At 42.6% G+C, this 23,435-nt stretch overlaps 1 protein-coding gene across 2 annotated transcripts in view; it reads right to left on the minus strand.

Moving 5' to 3' along the window:
• DOK5 (docking protein 5) overlaps positions 1–23,435 on the minus strand; it is a 150,905-nt gene that overhangs the window by 54,781 nt on the left and 72,689 nt on the right. For both annotated transcript variants that reach the window (XM_027558218.1, XM_027558217.1), the window contains 3 exons: positions 5,325–5,439; positions 5,123–5,242; positions 1,978–2,167 (listed from right to left, as the gene is read on the minus strand). In XM_027558218.1, coding sequence (XP_027414019.1) covers positions 1,978–2,167; positions 5,123–5,242; positions 5,325–5,439 — 425 coding nt within the window. The remainder of the gene's footprint in view (positions 1–1,977; positions 2,168–5,122; positions 5,243–5,324; positions 5,440–23,435) is intronic.

Below are 23,435 nucleotides of genomic sequence, written 5' to 3' on the forward strand. Positions count from 1 at the left end.
AAACTGAACTGAGGACTGAAAATGGGCCCTTAACATGTTGATCAATGCAGAACTCTCCTGCAAGTCAACATGAAATATGCGTGGGGAATGATGTGAGGTGTACAGCCAACAGATAAGTCTACTTTCAATGACAAAACACCTTTCATACCCATCGTCACTGGTTACAGTTTATACATGAATGATTTTGGAGGGAATCCTGATGGTCCAGCAGTTAGATCCTTCACTTCAACTGCAGGGGGCAGGGTTCAATCCCTGGTTGGGGAACTAAGATCCCATAAGTCACGAGGCATGGCCAGAAATATTAAAAATGATAATAAATGATTTCTGACACCGAAACAGGGAGAAATACCCACCTTCCCAAACAAATTCTTAATTTCTATCAAGATTTCCCCATAAGGGTAATAAACAAGTATTTCTGACTTAAGGACACTGCTCTAAAGATTAAAGTTTTACTTGCTAATGCAAGAAACTTTGTGTCTCTGAAAGACTCACTAATGTGTTTATACCATTTCCATTTCCAGGTTCTTAAAATGTAAACAGACCAGAGAAGAGCTGCATGGGTGAGAAGGCTTTAAACACTTTCTAGAATAATTGTAAGAGCACTGACTCGATCATCTATCTGAAAAGGGAATTTTAAATAATTGGGCAATGCTTATACTGAGGTGAGCAGATTAGTGTGAGTGGAGCATTACTATGGCATATTCACATGGAGCAGAGTTTTAGGTGTTTAGAAGTCATGTCATTATTCTTATTATGTCAAGTACCCTACTCCTGTGAGGGGAGAACTGTCTACTTTATAAACCAAAAACAAAAACCTTTTAAAGTCACAAGTTGATTTTTTTCAACTTTAAAATCAGGCCATATACAGAAGAACTTGGATTTCTTAAAATTTAGAAAGAAAGATTGAGAGCAGGAGGAGAAGGGGACGACAGAGGATGAGATGGTTGGATGGCATCATCAACTCAATGGACATGGGTTTGGGTGGACTCCAGGAGTTGGTGATGGACAGGGAGACCTGGCGTGCTGCGGTTCATGGGGTCGCAAAGAGTCAGACACGACTGAGCGACTGAGATGAACTGAGTCATTTGAAATTCTAAAATATAAAATTGGATCTGCAGTGTTTCCGAAAAAAGAGCATACATTCTGAGGAAAGAGGGTGACAATAAGATGCTGATTAGACTAATATTTTGTAGCTAATGATCAACCCCATATTACTGCACCCCCTTCTCTCTCCAAAATTAACTTTGAAAAGGAAACAGGAAAAGCCTCGAAAGTGCTTATTAGGTATTGCAGTAACCAAGTTATGAAATCAATCTCTTCTTAATATTAGTGTCATTCATTACTGTGTGAGAAAAATAGATTAAACTTAATAAACTGTAACTTGAAAAATATCAACAGCCCCTGATGTTGATAATCTACCACAGTTAGTTCAGTGAGGAAACATAGATATCAAAATAGGAGTTTTCCAAAAACGAGGAAGTTGGCCTCTGTTCAGCATGACCTGGCAAGAGTACAATCTTAGCACTGGTACCTACTTCAACGTCAGGTTGTGGTATGGGCTCAAACCGTGTAATGAAAATTTCACATCACATTCATGAAACATCAGCCCCATCCCTGGAAAACAAAGCCATGCTGAATATGCGAACAGTGGTTTAGTTGGTAAAGAATCTGCCTGCAATGCAGAAGACACGAGTTCAATCCCTGGGTCCAGAAGATCCCCTGGAGGAGGAAAAGGCAACCCACTCCAGTGTTCTTGCCTGGAGAGTCCCACGGACAGAGGAGCCTGGTGGGCTACAGTCCTTGGGGTCACAGAGTCAGACACGACTGAGCGACTAACCCACCACACCATTCACAGCATCACAGTCACAGGTCCAGGCGTCTTCCCAGTGTGCTTCACGCTGGATCTCACAGGAAAACCCAGGCCTCACATGACGTGAACTTCGGGAAAAAGTGCAGACAGACAGTCATGGAACTCACCTCCCTGCCTCAAAAGTGAACCAGGCAGCATCTCGCCCATACCGCCGCAGCGCGCTTAGCGGCCAAGAGATGAGTTTGACTCTGGGATTCTGGACGTCCCAAAGACAGATGTGCTCACATGTGATCTGCAAGGCACATTCGCCATGTACATCTAAGTTAGGAGATGGCAGCAAATACACATTGAATCTCTCTGGGAGAAAAACAAAAGGTTAGTCTAAAATCCCCAGGAATAAAACATCACAGACACAGCAGGAACAAAGAGGCATTTCAAACAATTCAAGCTCGTATTCTAGGTTTTGGTTGAATGTTCAGGAAGACAAACCTTTCTCACAAATCAACACTTCCAGAAAATGCTTTTTTAAATGAAGACTACATTAAATAACACAGGAAAGGTACAGTCTGGTGGTCAATGTACATGCCAAAGTATTTACAGGAGCAAAGATCATTTTTACAATATTTTAGCTTGCATAATAAAAATTGTGCATGCCAGGAAGAGACTCTAACAATGAAACCATTAAAAACAACTTTTTTTCCTGCCAAGTACTTGTTAATTACACCCACACTTTTGTGTTCACAAAAAATGCAGGTGCAAAATCATTGTTGCATGGTTTATTGATATTAAAGTTATATTAATCAATTTATAATTTTCATAACACTATTCTACCTCAAATTATTTAAATAAAACTAATAGTATGCACTTAACTGACCAACAGTTTGGAAAAATTCCAATGAATTTGGACTCATTTTAACAAAGAGCTCTCGTTAGCCAAATACTGGAAAGAAATATTCATTTGCTTATTTGTGTGACTTAAAATTTCACCACGATTACTCTGAATAAACTACTTGGCTTTTTACTGCAACTGAATTTTCATCCCCACAGATACAGTCATGGTATTTCTGTTACATTTCTACAAAATTCATTAATTCAGGAAGTTACAGAGTCTAAATTTTGAATGAAATATGAATAAAAATATTATTACTATAGCAAACGCTTTTTTATCTATTTGTCATTACAGCAGACTGCATCCGAGAAGATAGTAGACACTAACAATATCACTGGGATTCTAAATTAATACAAAGTCAACAGAATTTTCATAAACTTTAGTTAAGTTTAAGAAACAGGAGTGCCAAGATTATGTTTACAAATGTATTCAAGCATCTATTCTGCAAATTTTCTAAGTGATTTCAAACTCCCAATAAGCAAGCGTTTGCTGCTTTCTAGTAACTATTATTTTAAAAGTAAACTCTGATGGAGTAAATTTCTACCTGGAGAGTTCTGAAATAAGAAAGACTGCCATCAATAAGCAAAAAATAAGAGAGTCCATGGGATCGCAGAGTCGGACACGACTTAGCAACTGAACAACAACGATAACAGAGATCCTTCCCAAGTCACTGGCTTGGAAGTTCTGTAATCACCTTGTCCAGGAATAACAGTAACATTGGTAAGAGTGACCACTTTAATTACCGTAACTTTAAGTCATAGTTAATCTTGCAAAGTACCTCAGAAGACAGAGCTGAGTTTTGTTATAAACCCCCGTAGTTACATACCAGAGGTATTCTTATTCCTCTTTGACAGAACAGGAAACTGAGGCTCAGAAAATTGGTACCAAAGGGCAATTCCTGACATGCTTAGTCGCTCAGACATGTCTGACTCTGTGACCCCATGGACTGTGGCCCGCCAGGCTCCCCTGTCCTTGGGATTTTCCAGGCAAGAACACTGGAGGGGGTTTCCATTCCCTTCTCCAGAGGATCTTCCTGATCCAGGGATCAAACACAGGTCTCCTGAACTGCAGATGGATTCTCTACCATCTGAGTCACCAGGGAAGCCCGACCCCTAGGAACAGGCAATTTGTGAATTCAGTTTGGGGCACTCTCTGAATATAGCTTTGCAAATATAAAACGTGCAAGGCAAGTGCTGATCTGGGCTCTCCAAAAAAATAATCAGCGCCTGCCACGTTTTCTCTGTATGTCGGTTACAAGAGCATTCAGAGTTAGTGGACTTCGGAGGGAGAAGCCTGGGGCGTGTCTGTGTGACCTTGGTTAATGACTTCACCTCTTTGCAGCTCAATTTCCCAGTCTGCAAAGAGGCTCCTCTGAATCAGCCAGCACGTCTCAGACTTTATCAATAACACTTCCCTGGAGATGGATTATGGCGGACACGGAGCATCTAAAGGAGCCGCCGACTGTAAATGTGTCATGAAGACACAGTTCCGGCTGCGACGGAGGGCATTTTTCTCACTAACAATTGACTGTGGATCCATAGAAGGGGTCAGCACAATCCCACCTCTTCGGTGTTCATAATCAGGCCAGGTGACCCCCAGCCTCTTTGGCTGTGATATATCCTCACAGATCAAGTCAACAGGCTGGTGCGGAACTCTAGGAGTCAATCTATCCTGTTACAAGGCATTTGGGAACAAAGAAATGATTCCTCGCCTCCAAACTCATACTGCAAATCAATAGTGAGTTTCGTTGAAGTGTTTGTGAACATTTTGGTCATTATTATTTATCATGATATATTCCCAGGTTGAGTGTTGAGCTCAAAGAGTTGGCTCAAGTGTTTTAGTTAAAAAAAAAAAAAAATTACAAATTTTAGGTAGGTTTACTCTTGATGAAAAATTCAGGAAGTCTGGATTCTATTAAAAACACTGGAAAGCATTCAATAAAAATTTAAAGTGGAAGAAAAGGAAGACAAAAACCCACTGCACGCGTACACCATAAATACAAGCCCAGGAGTACGCGTCTAGAATCAAGCCCTAGCTATTGGACGTGACGCCAGATCTTTAGCTCTTTTAAGCTTCATTTTCCCATCTGCAAATGGGAGGTGATAGTACTTATATCACAGTGTGCTGGGAAAATTAAATGATCTGACGCATCGTCCAGAGAAAAGTAACACAGAAACACAGCGGGTTTCTCAGAGCTTCCAGCTGATATGATTCATGTCGATCCAGTCCTGTTAGTCACCGAAACATCTTGAGAAACACACAGAAATGCTAACCGAGGTTTAGGTGAAATAAAAGGTTATTTTTACTTCTTCCTTTATACACTTTTCTAACTTCAAAAGTTTTACATCAAGATGTCTTATGTTTCATTATATGGGGGAAAAAAACAGTTTAAGAAAAGAGAGGAGAGGACTTTCTTTACATACCACTCTGCTCTCTCTCAACTCCGGTGGCCAGTAAGTCAGGCTCTCCGAGGCTGATGTCATTGACCCGCGTCCCCACACACTCCATCTGGAGGACTTTGCACCACTCGTCAGCCTCAAGATCTGCGGAGACGCCAGAGATGAGCGTGGCTGCCCGGCGCCTGCCGGGGAGCACAGAGCCGCGGCCCCCGCCCCGCCAACACACCTGACTCGCAAGCGAAGGTCTTGGAGGTGTCATCACGGAAGTAAATCCCGATGGCGTGCTTCTTGGTGCTTTTTGGCAGCCGAGCTACGCTCTTCACGTTGTTGAGTTCTGTAACCTGAAAAATGAACCACAGTGAGCTAGAGCACAGAAAGAAAGCTCCCACTGACACCGAGCAGAAGGGAGCAGGCCCATCCCAGGGGAACACAAAGCGGGCCTGCCAGAAGAAGAGCGTGTCCGGCGATTATTTCAGTGTTGCCCTCAGAGCCCTAGCAAGGAGGTTAACACATTGCCTCCCCTTGTCAGATTTCTCTGAAGCTAACAGGCGCCACAGCCTCAGAGCTTCACAGACGTAGCGCTTGCTTCATACATATACCTTTTTGATAGGAGTGTGACTGTTTCACAGAGTGAATAAATTGTGTGTATACATTTAACCCCTCCCTCAGGAGTCTCCCCCCACCCCTGACTGCACCTCCCAGGCCACCCAGGGCGCCCACCTGGGCTCCCGGTGCTACCCAGCAGGTGCCCACTAGCGCGCTGGATGAAGCACAAGCTGGAATCAAGATTGCCGGGAGAAATATCAATAACCTCAGATATGCAGATGACACCACTCTTAGGCAGAAAGTGAAGAACTAAAGAGCCTCTTAATGAAAGTGAAAAGAGGAGAGGGAAAAAGTTGGCTTAAAACTCAACATTCAAACAACTAAGATCATGGCATCTGGTCCCATCATTTCATGGCAAATAGGTGGGGAAACAGTGGAAACAGTGAGAGACTTTATTTTGGGGGGCTCCAAAATCACTACAGATTGTGACTGCAGCCATGAAATTAAAAGACACTTGCTCCTTAGGAGAAAAGTTACGACCAACCTAGAAAGCATATTAAAAAGCAGAGATATTCCTTTGCCAACAAAGGTCCATCTAGTCAAAGCTATGGTTTATCCAGCAGTCATGTATGGATGTGAGAATTGAACCATAAATAAGGCTGAGTGCCGAAGAATTGATGCTTCTGAACTGTGGTGTTGGAGAAGACTCTTGAGAGTCCCTTGGACTGAAAGGAGATCCAACCAGTCCATCCTAAAGGAAATCAGTCCTGAATATTCACTGGAAGGACTAAAGCTGAAGCTGAAGCTCTAATACTTTGGCCACCTGATGCAAAGAACTGACTCATTTGAAAAGACCCTGATGCTGGGAAAGATCCTCCTGAAGGCAGGAGAAGGGGACGACAGAGGATGAGATGGTTGGGTGGCAACACCGACTTGATGGACATGAGTTTGAGCAAGCTCCGGGAGTTGGAGGTGGACAGGGAGGCCTGGCGTGCTGCAGTCCATGGGGTTGCAAAGAGTCGGACACGACTGAGCGACTGAACTGAACTGAAACTTCACAATGCTGTCTTTGTGTAGAGATTCACAAATAAAATGTAAAAAGTTCTTCAAAGTGTAACAACATCGAGAAGTGTATGCTCAGTCATGTCTGACTCTTTGCAATCCCATAGACTGTAGCCCACCAGGCTCCTCTGTCCATGGGATTCTTCTGGCACGAATACTGGAGTGCGTTGCAATTTTCTCCTCCAGGAGGTCTTCCTAATCCAGGTATCAAACCAGCATCTCCTGCATTGGTGGGCAGATTCTTTACCACTGAACCACCTGAGAAGACCTAACACCAAGGAGAACCACTTACACACAATTGCAGGAGAATCACATTCCTTCTCAAGAATCTTCCTTGCATCCCTTCATCCACCAAAATATGTCTGTTTACTCTTCACTTACTCATTCATTCATTCATTCATTTATTTTTAAAATTTACTTGGTATCAAGTACTGTTCTATTAACTAGGGATAAGATATGGAAACTCTGTGCATTGTTAGTGAGAATGAAAAATGATGCAGCTGCTATAAAAATAAATATGAAGGTTCTTCAAAAAATTAAAACAGAAGTACCATGTGGTCCAACAGTCCCACCTTGGGGACGTACATTCAAGGAGATGAAAACAGTGCCCTGAGGTGGGCATTTACACTCCTGTTTTTACTGCAGTTTTATTTACAACAGTTGAGATACAGAAACAACCTGTCCACTGGTGGACGAATAAAGAAACCGCGGTACACGCCTACAGTGGGGTATTATTCAGCCTTAAAAATATTACTTTCTTCCCCTTGTACTTCTTCTTAAATGCTATCTGCTGTTCATGGCAAGCAATACTAGTTTCTATTGATGGTAGTAAGAAAACGTTCTGTTACAGTGAATTTATTTAAACAAAGAAGTGATCTGATTTCAAGCAAAATATTAAGTAAAAGGGAGTAAAGCTGATACTATTACCAAGTTCAAGCTCGCGCTTCTAGTCTCGTGACAGGCCAGCGACTTGGAGACAGGTGTTGAGGCAAGGAGAGAGCTGGCTGACCGAGAAGCTGGCAGACTAACGTCTCAAGACAGCCATCTTATCGGGGTCTGGATGCCAGGCTCTTTTGTAGCTCTGAGGTGGGAGAGGTAGGGAGCAGAGTTAAAAGGCCATTCATCTTGCAAACACCTCCTAGAACGGCAAGCCTCAGGCAGAGGATGTGCTAATTTCTTTCTTCCTGCCATCCACAAGTGGACAGCGTTCTGAACAAAGGCATTTGAGTTTGATGGTCAGACAGAGGCGCAGAATTCTGTGAGACAGGCCATTATGTACGATTTTAATAACAAAAGCAACGAAAAGCAAGTCAAAGTCCAACATGGACTCAGAAGCGGCTTGTCCCTGCAACAATACTACGACAGTTCAGTCGCTCAGTCGAATCCGACTCTTTTCGACCCTACAGACTGCAGCACACCAGGCCTCCCTGTCCATCACCAGCTCCTGGAGTTTACTCAAACTCATGTCCATTGAGTCGGTGCTGCCATCCAACATCACAACAAACAGTTATGAATAAATGAAAAAGGACTAAAAATTAGGAAAAACACCATTAATCTATGACTCCTAACCTAACACCACTGTTATGAACTGACTTGCATTTAATTTTTCACGAATTTGAGAGTCCAGGTGATAACCAAGCGTCCTAAAGGTCGACAGTCAGCCGGAAGAACTCTCGTTTGCTTGGCAGGAGCATGACAATGGATGTCAACAGAACCTTGGCAAAGATCTGGTGCCCGCTTCCCATCCCAAAGGTCATGCACCTGAGCAGGACCATTTGTTTCCTTTTCTCCTGTTTTGTCCATTTCACAACCGCACATCCTAAGTGAAGAAGACAACAAAACATTTCAAACGCCATGACCAGATCTGAAATACAAGTGAGAATTATGACTTAAAAGGCAAAAGAACAGTTTCCAAGAGACAGTCAATATGAGACCCAGTTACAAATGTCCATTACTAACAGAGGGTCTTGGTACTGAGCAGGACAGTAACAGAAGTCACATTTTGTGACTAAAACGGCACATAGAGTCTAAATCTTTTACCTACCCTGTAACAGAATCTTCATGCTAAGGCAACAGTGACCAAGGTAGACAATGGAATTACTTCTGTTTATTTCTGGACTGCCACCTGTCTGATGACTCTTTCCAGTTAATCTGTGACCTCTCAATCTCTAAACTTCCTTTTCCTTTTCTGGGTGTATTTACGCTTTCTGACTCCAGAGATTTCTCTCTCGAAATGGAGCTAAAATCTAATCCATTTTGGCCAAAATGGAGCCAAAGAAGACCAGAAACATGTGTACAGCTTACTGAAAATGTCAATATGAAGACCTTTTAAATGCTTGATTTTCTTTAGAAATTGGCTGTTTACTTTCAAAGCTCAGGTTAGCTTCAGGCTTAATTTGATAGTCAATCCTTGGACTCATTCAGAACTCATGGAAGATCATGGTTCCTTGAAAATTCCTCTGGTAAGAGAAATGAACCCTGAATCGGAGCTTTCCTGACACATAAAGTACGTTCACGAACACAGAGGATGGGAAGGTTGAGTGCGGGTAAGACTTGGCAAAAATGATTCTCTTTAGAATCTGGAGGGATTTAAAATCAGACCAAAGGCAAACGCTGTACCTCACGGCAACTTTCATTTTCTTCTTTTATTTATCTTTATTTCCGGCTGCTCTAGGTCCCTGCTGCTGCTCGAGGGCGCTCAGTTGCAGAGCGCTGGCATCTCGTTGCCGGGCACGGTCTCGAGGGCTCGTGGGCTCAGGAGTTGAGGTGCAGGGGCTTAGCTGCCCTGCAGCAGGTGTCATCTTCCCGGACCAGGGATGGAACCCGTGTCCCCTGCATTGGCAGGTGGACTCCTTACCACTGGACCACCTGGGGAATTCCTAACCTTCATACAGATTGACTTACTTGCTCAAAATTCATCCACCCACTCTTTGCCCCCACGACTTCTTCCTGAATGGTTTGGATTTGGTCATGCAACTTGCTTTAGCTCATAGAATGTGAGCTGATATGTGCAAGTAAACACTTTAAAAGTATGCGTAAGTCATTTCTTCTCTCCTTGAGTTCATTTCCCTCCTTACTCCTGGATGTACAGACAGATGGACTGCAACTGAATCAAATTAATCCAGCTATGCTCAACACACCCACAGACCCACCACACAACCCAGACCCCTCAAACAATAAGGGCAGAAGACAAGGATGAATTGCTATAAGCTGCTAAGATTTTGGAATTGTTGCCAAAGCAAAAGTTGGCTAATATGCTCTCTGTTTGATTTCCTTCTGGCCAAGAATTCTCATAGAGTTTTTCTCTCAAACCCCACTGTATTCCTATATTACTTCTAGCACAAAAGGGACGAGATTTCCTAGTCAAATACATACTAAGCCACTAGAACACTGGTTAGCAATTTTAATTTAGTGGTTGAATCACTTGGTTTTTAAAATTTTTTTTCAAAGGAAATCTTACAGTGTCACCATCATATAAAAGTAGAACTAGTCTAATTAAATGAGGAAATGAATCTCACCCTACTCACCAGTTATAAATCCACTTCTCAAGGAGGTCCGCTTACTTCAATCAACTGCAGAACGCTGAATGGCTACAGCGTAATACTGAATTCTCACAATGGTATAACACCCTTGGTATTGTCATTAAACTCATTATATGAGGATGAGTAGTGAGAGAGAGAGAGCGGTAACTTAATGATGATTTCTCAGGCAGATGGAAGGATAGAGCAACATTCAAATCTAGACCTTCTGGCTTCTACAAATGTATGCTTTTTTCTAGCAGTACACTCCACCATGTGTGTTCCTTAAAACACATTAAAAGTAAATGAATAAATAAGTTACTGGCTGGATAAATGAGCAAATGAGTAAAACTATAGATGCAAACAGTTCTGGAAACATTTAAAGATATTTCTGCAAGTTATAAACCATATCTTGAAAGAAAGAAAAAAAAAGAAATGTAAATCTTAATTCCTATGTAAAAATAAAGTACTTGTCAACTCAAAAGAAGACAGTCTGAGCTAAACTCATCTTTCGTATTCAGACTTTAAAATGCTGAAGAAAACTCGGCTTTTCAAAAACCACTGGCTTTTACGTGTGTACATGTGGCACCACGGTCTGTATTCCAAACTACAGCTCTAGTGAAAGCCGGCTTGGAACAAGCACAGGAACCTAAATATGAGGCCCCACGGATCCAGCACAAACAGTAAAAGACAGAAATCTCGAGACCACAGTCCAGTGAACCTCGACACGTGTACACAGCTGGGGGACGCCACTCAGACTGACACACACAGCTCTCAGTTAACACCGTCGCTTCCCGGATCAGTGCCGACCCCGGATAAAACCACCACTCTCACCTCCATCACCACTGGGTGGTTCTTCCTTCTAGAAAACTTATTAACATGTAAACCGAACTACATCACACGTGTTTTTCTATGTTTGGATTCTTACATCTGGTGTCACGTCTACGAGATGCATCCACGCTGGGCAATACTTTGGCATTATGTGAACACCTGTTTCCCAATTACCTTTGAGAGACTTGTCTTAGCACCCACTGAAGACTCTCATCTGCATCAAAATGCTGTTCTTTTTAGGCCAACTGGTTTGTCAACCTAAACCCATATATTTGTGATTGTCAGAGTCAAGATAAATATTGACACAGGATGCCTGAACTGTTCCCACAAGGAAAGCCAGGTCAACAGTATTACTAGAAGCACTGATTATTTTTTTATTTTAAAAACGTGGACTATGGCATTTAATAAGGGGAGCGTGTTCAACTCTCGAGAACTTGCTGCATGTGTAGTTGACAGAAGCACCCACCATACACCCTTTGAACATCTGGACATCCTCCTCCTCCATCTCTGGCTTCCCAAGTGGCGCGGGTGGTGAAGAGCCCGCTTGCCAATGCAGGAGATGCAAGAGACTTGGGTTCGATCCCGGGGTTGGGAAGATTCCCTGGAGGAGGACATGGCAACATGCTCCGGTATTCTTGCCTGAGAAACCCCACAGACAGCGGAGCCTGGTGGGCTACAGTCCTGGGCCACACAGAGCAGGACATGACTGACAGGTACACGTCCTTGGTGTTTGGTTTGGATCCGTCAGCACGTGAGCTGGTGTGCACGCCTGGGGCGCTTACTCAAGAAGGGAACCAAGCCATTTGGGCTTGAAGCCACCCTCCGTCTCTTTGCAGGCATTGCCGCACGACAGTCAGCTGGCTGTTATCACAGAAGCAGGTTCTACCTGTAGTCGCTGAGGATCTGAAGAAAACCACTCGCAGGTGAATACGGTGGCCTGTTTAGGTGACACTTCCAGAGCCTGTTGAGAAGGGATCCTTTGAGTCTTAGCCTTTCGGGGGCACATGCAGACCATCTGAGGAGGGTCCTTCAATCCCCCATGCCCCGCAGTGAAGCGTCCTTCCTTCAGCAGACTCCAGGCAGATGCTGAAGGCAGCCCAGCCTGCCTTTCCTGCACCAACGCAGAAAATGACAGAAGGCTACCTTGGTGGTGTGCTTTCTGGCTCTAGCGTGTGATTCCTTTGGACGGCGCTACCTGAAAATCAGTCTGAACCAACTTTGATTCCCTTTCCTCAAGATACAGTCCAACCACGTGTACTCCTCCCACATACTCTGTGCTGCTCTAAGAGAAATGGATTTCTTCCCAGTAGCTGGAAGAAATGAAAAGCTGCACACTGAAGTCTCCACCCAGCTTCTGCTTATCTGGTGGACAGTTCTTTGGAACATTCAGAATATTCCTCCAAATATTGCCCTGAAGACACCGCCTGCTGTGATGCTTGCTGCGTGCGTGCATGCTAAGTCACTTGAGTCGTCTCCAACTCTTTGTGACCCCACAGACCCACCAGGCTCCTCTGTCCATGGGATTCTCCAGGCAAGAATACTGGAGTGAATTGCCATGCCTTCCTTCAGGGGATCTTCCCGACCCAGGGATCGAACCCGCGTCTTTCACGTTTCCTGCACCAGCAGGCGGGTCTTCACCACTAGCACCTGGGAAGCCCAGTGTGGTGCTGGAGGGCCTTATGTGAAGAGACGCCACTCTGCTGAAACACAGGCAGTCACACTTTACTCTCCCTTTTCCGGGAAGTCCAACTGAACTCCCTCTCGCTTCTGTGGTCTTTTCAGCCCCACCAAACAAGAGCACCTGGGTTTATTCTTCCTTTGCTTGGAAACACTCTTCCTCTGAAGGAGGAAGTCTCAATCTGCCCCATCATCAGTGACTCAAACATCGTCTCATCCAGGCGACGCTGTTTAGAACTGCAACAGGGGGACTTCCTGGCGGTCCGGTGGTGAAGACTGCGTGCCTCCAATGCAGGGGGCGCAGCCTGGATCTCCGGTCAGGAAACTAAGATCCCACACACTGACAGGCCAGTAAAATAGAGTAAAATAAAAACAAAACTGCGACACCCTCAGTCCACATGCCTATCTCTTTGCCTGGCGTGCATTCTTGCTTAGCGCTGATCAGTCACGCCAACACCCTACATACCTTACTTACACATTTTCTTTATGTTACGTAGAAGCAGAAGCAGGGTGTCGCCTGCTCTGTTCTCTGCTCTCTCCAGCACCAAGCTCAGTGCCTCACACGTGTAAGCCCTCAACAAGAGCATGGTAAATGAAAGCCCCCTCCCCACCCATCTTCATCATAAAGGAAAGGAGACTGTGAATTTGAGCAAACTCCAGGAGACAGCGGAGGACAGAGGAGCCTGGCGTCCATGGGGTGGCAAACAGTCACACACAACTTAGTGGCTGAACAAGAACAAAATTCACTTACTCGGCTGCACCAGGTCTTTAGCTGGGGCATGTGGGACCTCGTCCCCCGACCGGGGACCAAAGCCGGACGCCCTGCGTTGGGAGCGCAGTCTCAGCCGCTGGGCCACCGGGGAAGGGAAGGGAAGGCCCCCACGCAGGCAGACCTTTAATTATATGCCAGATTTGGGGTTCTAAGCACTTCATATCGATTATGTTATTTACTTTTTCACATTTCTGACTGTGAAATTCCTGTTTACACAGAACAGGACTATCAGAGGTGAATTTGTTCACTCAGCTTGCAAACAGCAGAGCTGGGATTCAACCATGGATAATCTGGCATGACACTTCAGTAAACCACCAAATGCCACCAAATGACTCTCCAGAAAGGAATCAGCGAGGCCATCGTTCCTGAGGGAGGCACTGTCATCCTAAAGTGGGTTGACAAGGGTGAGCGAGGGTTTATGAGGCAAAGAAAGGAGAGAGGGATTTCCAGACCAAAGCTTCCCCACACAATCTCAAAACTGCAGTTTGGCAGGATAGGAGTACGGGGAAAAGTGGTGGTGAGGAGTGAGGCAGTGACAGGAAGACAAAGCGCGAAGCGAGAGCAGCTGGGCTGGGGCTAAAAGGCTAGAAGTGAGCAGCTGGCAGGAGTCACTGGGCCTCGTGAAGTCGCAGAGTGCAGACGAGGAGGTTTTACGCAGGTAACTGGGGGGTCGCATCTGCAGGCTGCAGGCAGTGGTTCTCCGTCCAGGGGAGAGCTGAAGATCTTGCACTCGCCTCATCCTTCCCAGGGAAAAGATTTCACAAAGTCCGGGGCTATTTTTGGTTGCCAAAACTGGGGGGTGCTCCTGGCATCTAGGGGGTAGAAGTCAGGAGACGCTGCTAAACATCATGCCAAGAACAGGCCGGCTCCACACCAAAAATGTTAACAGCGCAGAGGGTGGAAAAACCGCGTTAGAGGAAAAGTGGAGAATGGACACGGCTGATGCATCACGCAGCCTGAGTGTGCTGTTCACACAGGACTAATGAGGATGGCGTCTTCTGGGGCTGAGCATTGCGCCGCTGGCTGGGCCACACGTGGCCTCAACCGTGGGGAACGGTGGGAACACGACCGGGGGTGGAAACAAGGCCCAGAGAGGTCAGCAGACAGCCAGGCAGTGAGCAGATAGGACTTAGCTCAGCTTAGGGTGGGGCGGGGGATGGAAAATAGGGGGCGCTGAAGAGCTGCTTAATTCCTCCGAAGTTCTCCTTTGCTAACTCTCTGAGCATCAAAACCCAGCACTGTGACTCCCTCAAAGCAAAGAGCGATATTCAGCACACTCCTAAATCTCTGATAAATCTTTAAGTATGCCATCCAGTTAGGAAAGAACTGGCAAATTAATTTGGCTGTTTAAAGCCATATTCCAGATGTCTTATTCGTCATAAATGATAGTATTCATTGAAATAAATGTTTAACAGCCAGCAATTAACAAAGTGGCCATACTTTAAAAGTTTAACTTGCTGCTGATATAGGTTTGCATTAACAACTTGGAAAACAATTACAAATTACACAATTCAATTTTCCAAATGGGTTATTTTGTAACTAGACAGAGAAACTGCTGAAATTTCTTCTGGTGCTTCAAGGGAAGATTAATACAATCGGATTTTTTAAAAGTACACTCCCTTGAGGAGCTGGTATATTCCTGTCAGAATTATGCAATTAGTCAACGTTGTGTGGGAATATTAAATACGTTGCTGGTATGCTGCAAAGTCAAGAGCCATTTAGGAAAACAAGGATTTGATTTCCAATTTTTCCCCTTCTTTTGCTGATGGTAATTTACAGATGATGATTTATTTATGTTTACAGAGTGAAATGGAGACCGCTACCTAAAAGGCAATTTTTCTGCCTTGCTTTTGTAAGCTGTATCCTAATTATTTTTCCCCTTGTGGCACTGAATGAATTCAGTGAGCAATTCACTTTGTATATGCAAATTGCAAAGCTCTGCAGAAGCTTCAAATTATTTCACTCTAAAAAAATAAATAAAGCCATTATCCTACGGAAAATGAACAGGCATAAATCCCTTTAACTTCTGTAGGTTGCCTTTGAAATTAAGTCATGTAAAAGCAATACATTTCTGGATCTATAATGTCTTCTCAAGTACAGGATTAATAAAACAATCCATTACATGATTATTATTGTTATTACATTATTATCAGTTGAACTTTTCAGAGCACTCTAAAAAGCTCTAATAAATATTCCCATTAAAATTTTCCTAAGGACTTCTTATAATGTGTTTCAAACATTTTAAGTGTTTCGTATTCTTTCCTAAAAAAAAAAAAAAAGTACCAATGGTTTTAAAGCAGTGCCAGTATGCAAGGACAGATAAAGAAGGAGACACATTCCCAGTTCTAATCAAAAGTTGTCAGCATAAAACATTTCTATCCACTAATCTCCCCTCAGGACCTGGAACACAGCAGTTTAAGCAAACATTTTACAAAAGATTCCTTAAGAAAGAACCATCCTAGACAGTTAAATCCCAGCCCCAAGAGATGGTTTTATTCTTTCCAAATATATACACATGCCCTTGGTCACTTAAAATAAATTGGACTAGAGCCTGTCTGAGGTATAAATTTGGACTGTCTGCCCTGAAGAGTGGAGCTTTATTTGTACATGTGAAATAACTGAAATAATCTGTCCACATCATCTTTCTTAAAAATAAAAAGCCACACACACACCAAAGAGTACTTACACTGAAAAGTCTGCATCTGAAATTTACAGACAGAATGGAGTCTGGGGTGAAGGACACTTTCCTAAACTGGTCGTGGGTGTGGGATTTTGGATAATCTATCTGGAGGCAATTTGGCAGTAGTTACAAAAATGTTAACAGCACAGGATATCTATCAGCTGACCATCCCGCGTCTAAGAGATTTCCTCTCAAGAAGATTTGCATGAGCATACAAAGATACATGCACAAGTTTTTCACCATAGTAGAATTTAAATTTATAAAATATTAGAAATTTTTTTGCCCATCAATTTGGGTATTTTTCAACAGGTTGTGGTGTATCAATATTAAAGAGTACTCTGGTTCTGTTAAATTAATGAGGTGTAGCCACTAATTATGGACTTGGAGTGGTAGTCAAAGCATGAGAGAAAGGGCATAACTAACGTGGCCATGTGTAGTGTCTCATAAATACAAATACTCTGAATGTGAAACAAGTCACTACTAAAAGTTATGTAAGGACTGACTACAGGCTCATCAAAATGTCCTGGAGAAATCTGTAACTATGGTCTCCTTAAACACAATATGCATAATATGCAATGAATTACTGAATTTTTGCGTTAAAAATGTGATCTATATATGTGTGAGAATTTGTTTCTATTTGTATACAGAGAAAAAAAGAGTCTGAAAAGTACACATGAATCCATTAGTATTTTTTCCGAAGAAGAAGGCAATGGCGCCCCACTCCAGTGTTCTTGCCTGGAGAATCCCAGGGACGGGGGAGCCTGGTGGGCTGCCGCCTCTGGGGTCCCACAGAGTCGGACACGACTGAAGCGACTTAGCAGCAGCAGCAGCAGCATTTTTTCTGAAGGACAGGGACTAGGGTCCACAATAGTATTTTTTTGTTTTTCATTTTACTCCATGCATTTCAGAACTGTTTACATTTGGTGCAACAAACATGTACGATATTTACAATTTTAAAAAATAATGTGATAAGAAAAAGAAAAAAGAAATCTGAAAAAAGTTGTAAAATGAGGTAGATGGAGCATCACCCCTTTGGTCAACAATATCCTGTACTTTCTCCCACACCCAAAAACCATTTGACTCATTTTTTACCGAGTAAACAAAATCCATCATTCTCTGACATCACCGACAGAGAGCTTCTGTGTGTACCTGGATTATAGTCAAGCGTTTCCACATAAACACAAATGCAAAATCATATAGACAAGTCCTCAGAATTCAAGTTTTTAAGAAATTCAAGTAAGAAATACATATGAATGGGGGGAGCAAAGGCATTTACATTCAGTGGACTTTGTCCCTGCTTGTTTCTGTCTTGTTCCTTTTCCTTGTGTGCATATGCACATTTCTTAAGGACAAGACTAAGTCAAGCAAACTAACGGATCAGTGCCAGACTACACAGATGACACTCTGATAAGCCCTCAAAACTTGAGGCTTTTTCCCAAAATGCAAGGACCACTAATCAATTCAAATGATTACTCAAATAATTGTGGGACAGGAAAAAAAAAATTAAACCAGATGACCGTTTTACTGATTACAGGCCAGAGAGGGCAAGTCTACACAGGATTTAATGCAGAAGGGCTTGAATTTAATCCAGATTAAGTGGAATAATCACATATGAACCTAAGTAGACACGTACAGGACACAGAGGCTGAATACTACCAAATGACGATGAAAGAAGGTTTTAAAATTCAAATAAATGGAATGACCATGTTCATGAATGCAAAGATCTGATACAGAAAAGATGTCAAGTTCTCCCACAATTTGATTTATAGGCTTAATGTAATTATTCAGAATTCTAACATGGGTTTTCCATAAGCACAAATTTAAAATTTTATGGAGAAGCACTAACATGAGTAAAACGACCTTTAAAAACAGAGTAACTGCAAGCATTCATTTCTACCCAATATTATTGGTATATATTTACAGTAATCAAAGAACGTGATACCGAGCTCAATGAAAAAGAACAGAAAACCCAGAAATAGACCTGTGCTAATACTCAAAACGGTTCTTGGTTAAATGTGCAAAAGCAGTTCGGTGGGAAAAGAACAGGTTGTTGTTTTTTTTTTTTACAACAAAGGGTATTGGAATAATTGGACAACCATAGGTAAAAAGGAAAGAAACTCAAGCTACGTCTCACATCTCATACAAAAATTAAACTCAAGATGAACCATGAACTTAAATTTATAACTTAAATTATATACTATAAATTATAAATAATTTATACTATATTATATAGTATAATTATATAGTATAATATACTATATTATATATTCCAAATAATATATACTATTATAAGTAATTTATACTATAAATTATATTTTAGTATATAAATTATACTAAATATATACTAATTATAACTTAAAATTATAAAATTTTAGAAAAAGAAAATGTTCAGGATCCAAGGCTGGGCAAACAATTCTTAGACTTGACACAAAAAGCATAATTCATATAAGTAAAAATTCAAACAGTGGACCACATGAGATTTAAAACCTTTGGTCTGCAAAAGATCCTGTTAAGAGGATGAAAAGATAAGCTATGGAAAGGGAGAAAATATTTGCAACCACATATCTGACAAAGGACTGCAATCTATACTATATTAAAAAATACTCAAAACTCACTCGTAAAAAAGGTTACTAAAAATTGGTAAAAATACATAAAGAGATATTCATAGAAAAAGATACACAGCAATTAAAGTGCAGGAAAATACATTCGATATCATTAGACATGAGGGAATGCAAATTAAAACTGCATGAGATGTGACTATCGAATGACTAAATTCAGTGACACCACCAAAGGCTGATGAAGATGCAGGAACACGGGGCCGGCCGCTCTCTGCTGGTGGGAATGTGAAATCCACAGCTGCTCTGTAAGGAGGTGCGCAATGTCTTGTAGAAGTAAACGCACAGCCACCATATCCATAATAATAACAAACTAGAAACAACCAAGATGCTGTTCAGTGGGGAAAGTAATCACCTGTAGTAATGCATACTGTGGAACACTGGTTAGGGACAGACAGGAGGGGACTATTAGGACACATACCACGGCAACCTGGAGAATCTCACGGGGATTACACTGTTCCCAGGAGCACTATTTACAACGGCCGAGACATGGAGCCACCCAAGCACCCTTCTTAACTGGATGAGAGGATGTGGTTTACACACAGTGGAGTGTTACTCAGCCATGAGAAAGAGTGAAAGATTGTCATTTGCAGCAATGTGGATGAACCCCTGAGAGCTCAGCTGGTAAAGAATCCACCTGCAAGGTGGGAGACCTAGGTTTGATCCCTGGGATGGGAAGATTCCCTGGAGAAGAGAAAGGCTACCCACTCCAGTATTCTGGCCTAGAGAATTTCATGGACTGTATAGTCCATGGGGTTGCAAAGAGTCGGACACGACCGAGTGACTTTCACTCACTAGAGAATATCACGCTTAATGAATTGTCAGAGAAAGACAAATACTGTATGATATCACTTATATGTGGAATCTAAGAAATAATACAAATGAATGTTTATGCAAAATAGGAACAGACTCACAGATATAGAAAACAAATTTGTGGTTACCGAAGGGGAGAAGCCAGCAGGGAGGGGCAGGTCAGGGGTCTTCGATTAACAGGTACAAACTATCGACACCACATATGAAATAGATGAGCAAGAAGAGCACAGCAGTGACCTATGATAGAGGAGAACCTGCAAAAACGCTGAATCGCTTTTTGGATTCCACCTATAGGTAATATCATCTGGTATCTGTCTGCCTCTGTCTGTCTGACTTCACGCAGTAGGACAATCTCTAGGTCCATCCAGGTCACTGCAAGAGCGTCATTTCGTTCTCTTTTACGGCTGAGTGATATTTCATTGAGTATCTACACCGCATCTTCATTATCCATGCACCTGTCAGTGGACATCTGGGTTGCCTCCATGTCCTGGCTCTTGCATTAATGAACAGTGCTGCCATGAGCACTGGGGTGCATGTGTCCTTTCAAAGTACAGTTTTCTCTGCATATAAGCCCAGGAGGGAGACTGCTGGACCAAATGGGCCCTCTCCTTTTAGTTTTTAACAAGCAGCCATACGGTTCCCCACAGTGGCTGTGCCAGTTTACATTCCCACCAACCATGCAAGAAGGTTCCCTCCTCTCCATACCCCTCCAGCATCTACTGTTTCTAGATCTTTTGATGATGGCCATTCTAGACTTGTGTGAGGTGCTAACTCATTGTTGATTTTTGATGATGGCCACTCTGACTTGTGTGAGGTGCTAACTCATTGCTGATTTTATTTGCATTTCTCTGATAATTAGCGACGTTGATCATCTTTTCATACACTTATCGGCCCTCTGTATGTCTTCTTTGGAGAAATGTCTATCTAGATCTTCTGCCCATTTTTTGATGGGGTTGTCTATATTTTTTGATAGTGAGCTGCATGAGCTGCTTGTGTATTTAAAAATTGGAGCTTAATCTCCCGTCGAGCACTTTGTTTACAAATATTTTTTCCCATTCTGTGGGCTGTCTTTTCATTTTGTTTATGGTTGTCTTTGCTGTGCAAAAGCTTTTATGTTTAATTAGGTCCCATTTGTTGACTTTTCTTTTTATTTTCATTATTCTAGGAGGTGGATCAAAAAAGATCTTGCTGGGATTTATGTCAGAGAGTGTTCTGCCTTTGTTTTCCTCTAAGAGTTTTATTAAAAACAGAAGCAGAGTGACAGATGTAGAAATAGATATAGTTACCAAGGGGGAGAAGAGGGTATAAGCTGAGAGACCAGAACTGACATACATGCCACTACATTTACATATAAGCAGATGACCAGCGAGAACCTGCTGCACAGCACGCGGAGCTCCACTCAATACTCTGTAATGGTCTATATGGGAACACAATCTGAAAAAGAGTGGATGTATGCACACGCATAAGTGATCCACTTTGCTGGTAGACAGAGAGCCTGGCAGGCTATAGAGTCCATGGGGTCACAAGAGCTGGACATGACTTAGTGACTAACCATGACCATCACATCTGAAACCAGCACAACACTCTAAATTGATACACTCCAATAACAACTGCTGCTGTTCACTCGCTAGGGGGTGTCCCACTCTCTGTGACCCCCATGCTGCAGCTGTCTGGGGAGGCCTTACAAATAGCTGTGAAAAGAAGAGAAGCGAAAAGCAAAGGAGAAAAGGAAAGATACAAGCATCTGAATGCAGAGTTCCAAAGAATAGCAAGGAGAGGTAAGAAAGTCTTCTTCAGCGATCAATGCAAAGAAATAGAGGAAAACAACAGAATGGGAAAGACAAGGCACCTCTTCAAGAAAATTAGAGATACCAAAGGAACATTTCATGCAAAGATGGGCTGGATAAAGGACAGAAATGGTATGGACCTAACAGAAGCAGAAGATATTAAGAAGAGATGGCAAGAATACACAGAAGAACTGAACAAAAAAGATCTTCATGACCCAGATAATCACAGTGGTGTGATCACTCACCTAGAGCCAGACATCCTGGAATGTGAAGTCAAGTGGGCCTTAGAAAGCATCACTACGAACAAAGCTAGTGGGGGTGATGGAATTTCAGTTGAGCTATTTCTAATCCTGAAAGATGATGCCATGAAAGTGCTGCACTCAATATGCCCACAAATTTGGAAAACTCAGCAGTGGCCACAGGACTGGAAAAGGTCAGTTTTCATTCCAATCCCAAAGAAAGGCAACACCAAAGAATGCTCAAACTACTGCACAATTGCACTCATCTCACATGCTAGTAAAGTAATGCTCAAAATTCTCCAAGCCAGGCTTCAGCAATACATGAACCGTGAACTTCCAGATGTTCAAGCTCGTTTTAGAAAAGGCAGAGGAACCAGAGATCAAATTGCCAAAATCTGCTGGATCATCGAAAAAGCAAGAGAGTTCCAGAAAAATATCTATTTCTGCTTTCTTAACTATGCCAAAGCCTTTGACTGTGTGGATCACAATAAACTGTGGAAAATTCTGAAAGAGATGGGAATACCAGAGCACCTGACCTGCCTCTTGAGAAACCTATATGCAGGTCAAGAAGCAACAGTTAGAACTGGACATGGAACAACAGACTGGTTCCAAATAGGAAAAGGAGTACATCAAGGCTGTATATTGTCACCCTGCTTATTTAACTTATATACAGAGTACATCATGAGAAATGCTGGGCTGGAAGAAGCACAAGCTGGAATCAAGATTGCTGGGAGAAATATCAATAACCTCAGATATGCAGATGACACCACCCTTATGGCAGAAAGTGAAGAGGAACTAAAAAGCCTCTTGATGAAAGTGAAAGTGGAGAGTGAAAAAGTTGGCTTACAGCTCAACATTCAGAAAACGAAGATCATGGCATCTGGTCCCATCACTTCATGGGAAATAGATGGGGAAACAGTGGAAACAGTGTCAGACTTTATTTTGGGGGGCTCCAAAATCACTGCAGATGGTGACTGCAGCCATGAAATTAAAAGATGCTTACTCCTTGGAAGGAAAGTTATGACCAACCTAGATGGCATATTCAAAAGCAGAGACATTACTTTGCCAACTAAGGTCCGTCTAGTCAAGGCTCTGGTTTTTCCAGTGGTCATGTATGGATGTGAGAGTTGGACTGTGAAGACAGCTGAGGGCCGAAGAATTGATGCTTTCGAACTGTGGTGTTGGAGAAGACTCTTGAGAGTCCCTTGGCTGTAAGGAGATCCAACCAGTCCATTCTGAAGGAGATCAGCCCTGGGATTTCTTTGGAAGGAATGATGCTAAAGCTGAAACTCCAGTACTTTGGCCACCTCATGTGAAGAGTTGAATCACTGGAAAAGACTCTGATGCTGGGAGGGATTGGGGGCAGGAGGAGAAGGGGACGACAGAGTATGAGATGGCTGGATGGCATCACTGACTCGATGGATGTGAGTCTGAGTGAACCCCGGGAGTTGGTGATGGACAGGGAGGCCTGGCGTGCTGCGATTCATGGGGTTGCAAAGAGCTGGACACGACTGAGTGACTGAATGAACTGAACTGAGCCTGTAATTAATTAATAAAAATAATTGAAAAAATACTGAATCAATATGCAATAAGTATTGCATATTCCCTACACTTCAATAAATAAATAAAGTGAGGTTAATTAACAAAAGAGAAAAGAGAAAGCAAGCTTCCCAAACCCAGGGCCAGCATACTTCCCACCATGCGATTTGCCTTGGTCTCGAAAATAACAGTTGACCATCATTCTACTTAGATTTCCTCCCAATTGTTATGCACACCAAACAAGTAAAAGTATGCACA

Source organism: Bos indicus x Bos taurus, chromosome 13 (assembly GCF_003369695.1).
Source record: "Bos indicus x Bos taurus breed Angus x Brahman F1 hybrid chromosome 13, Bos_hybrid_MaternalHap_v2.0, whole genome shotgun sequence".
Classification (NCBI taxonomy): domain Eukaryota; kingdom Metazoa; phylum Chordata; class Mammalia; order Artiodactyla; family Bovidae; genus Bos; species Bos indicus x Bos taurus.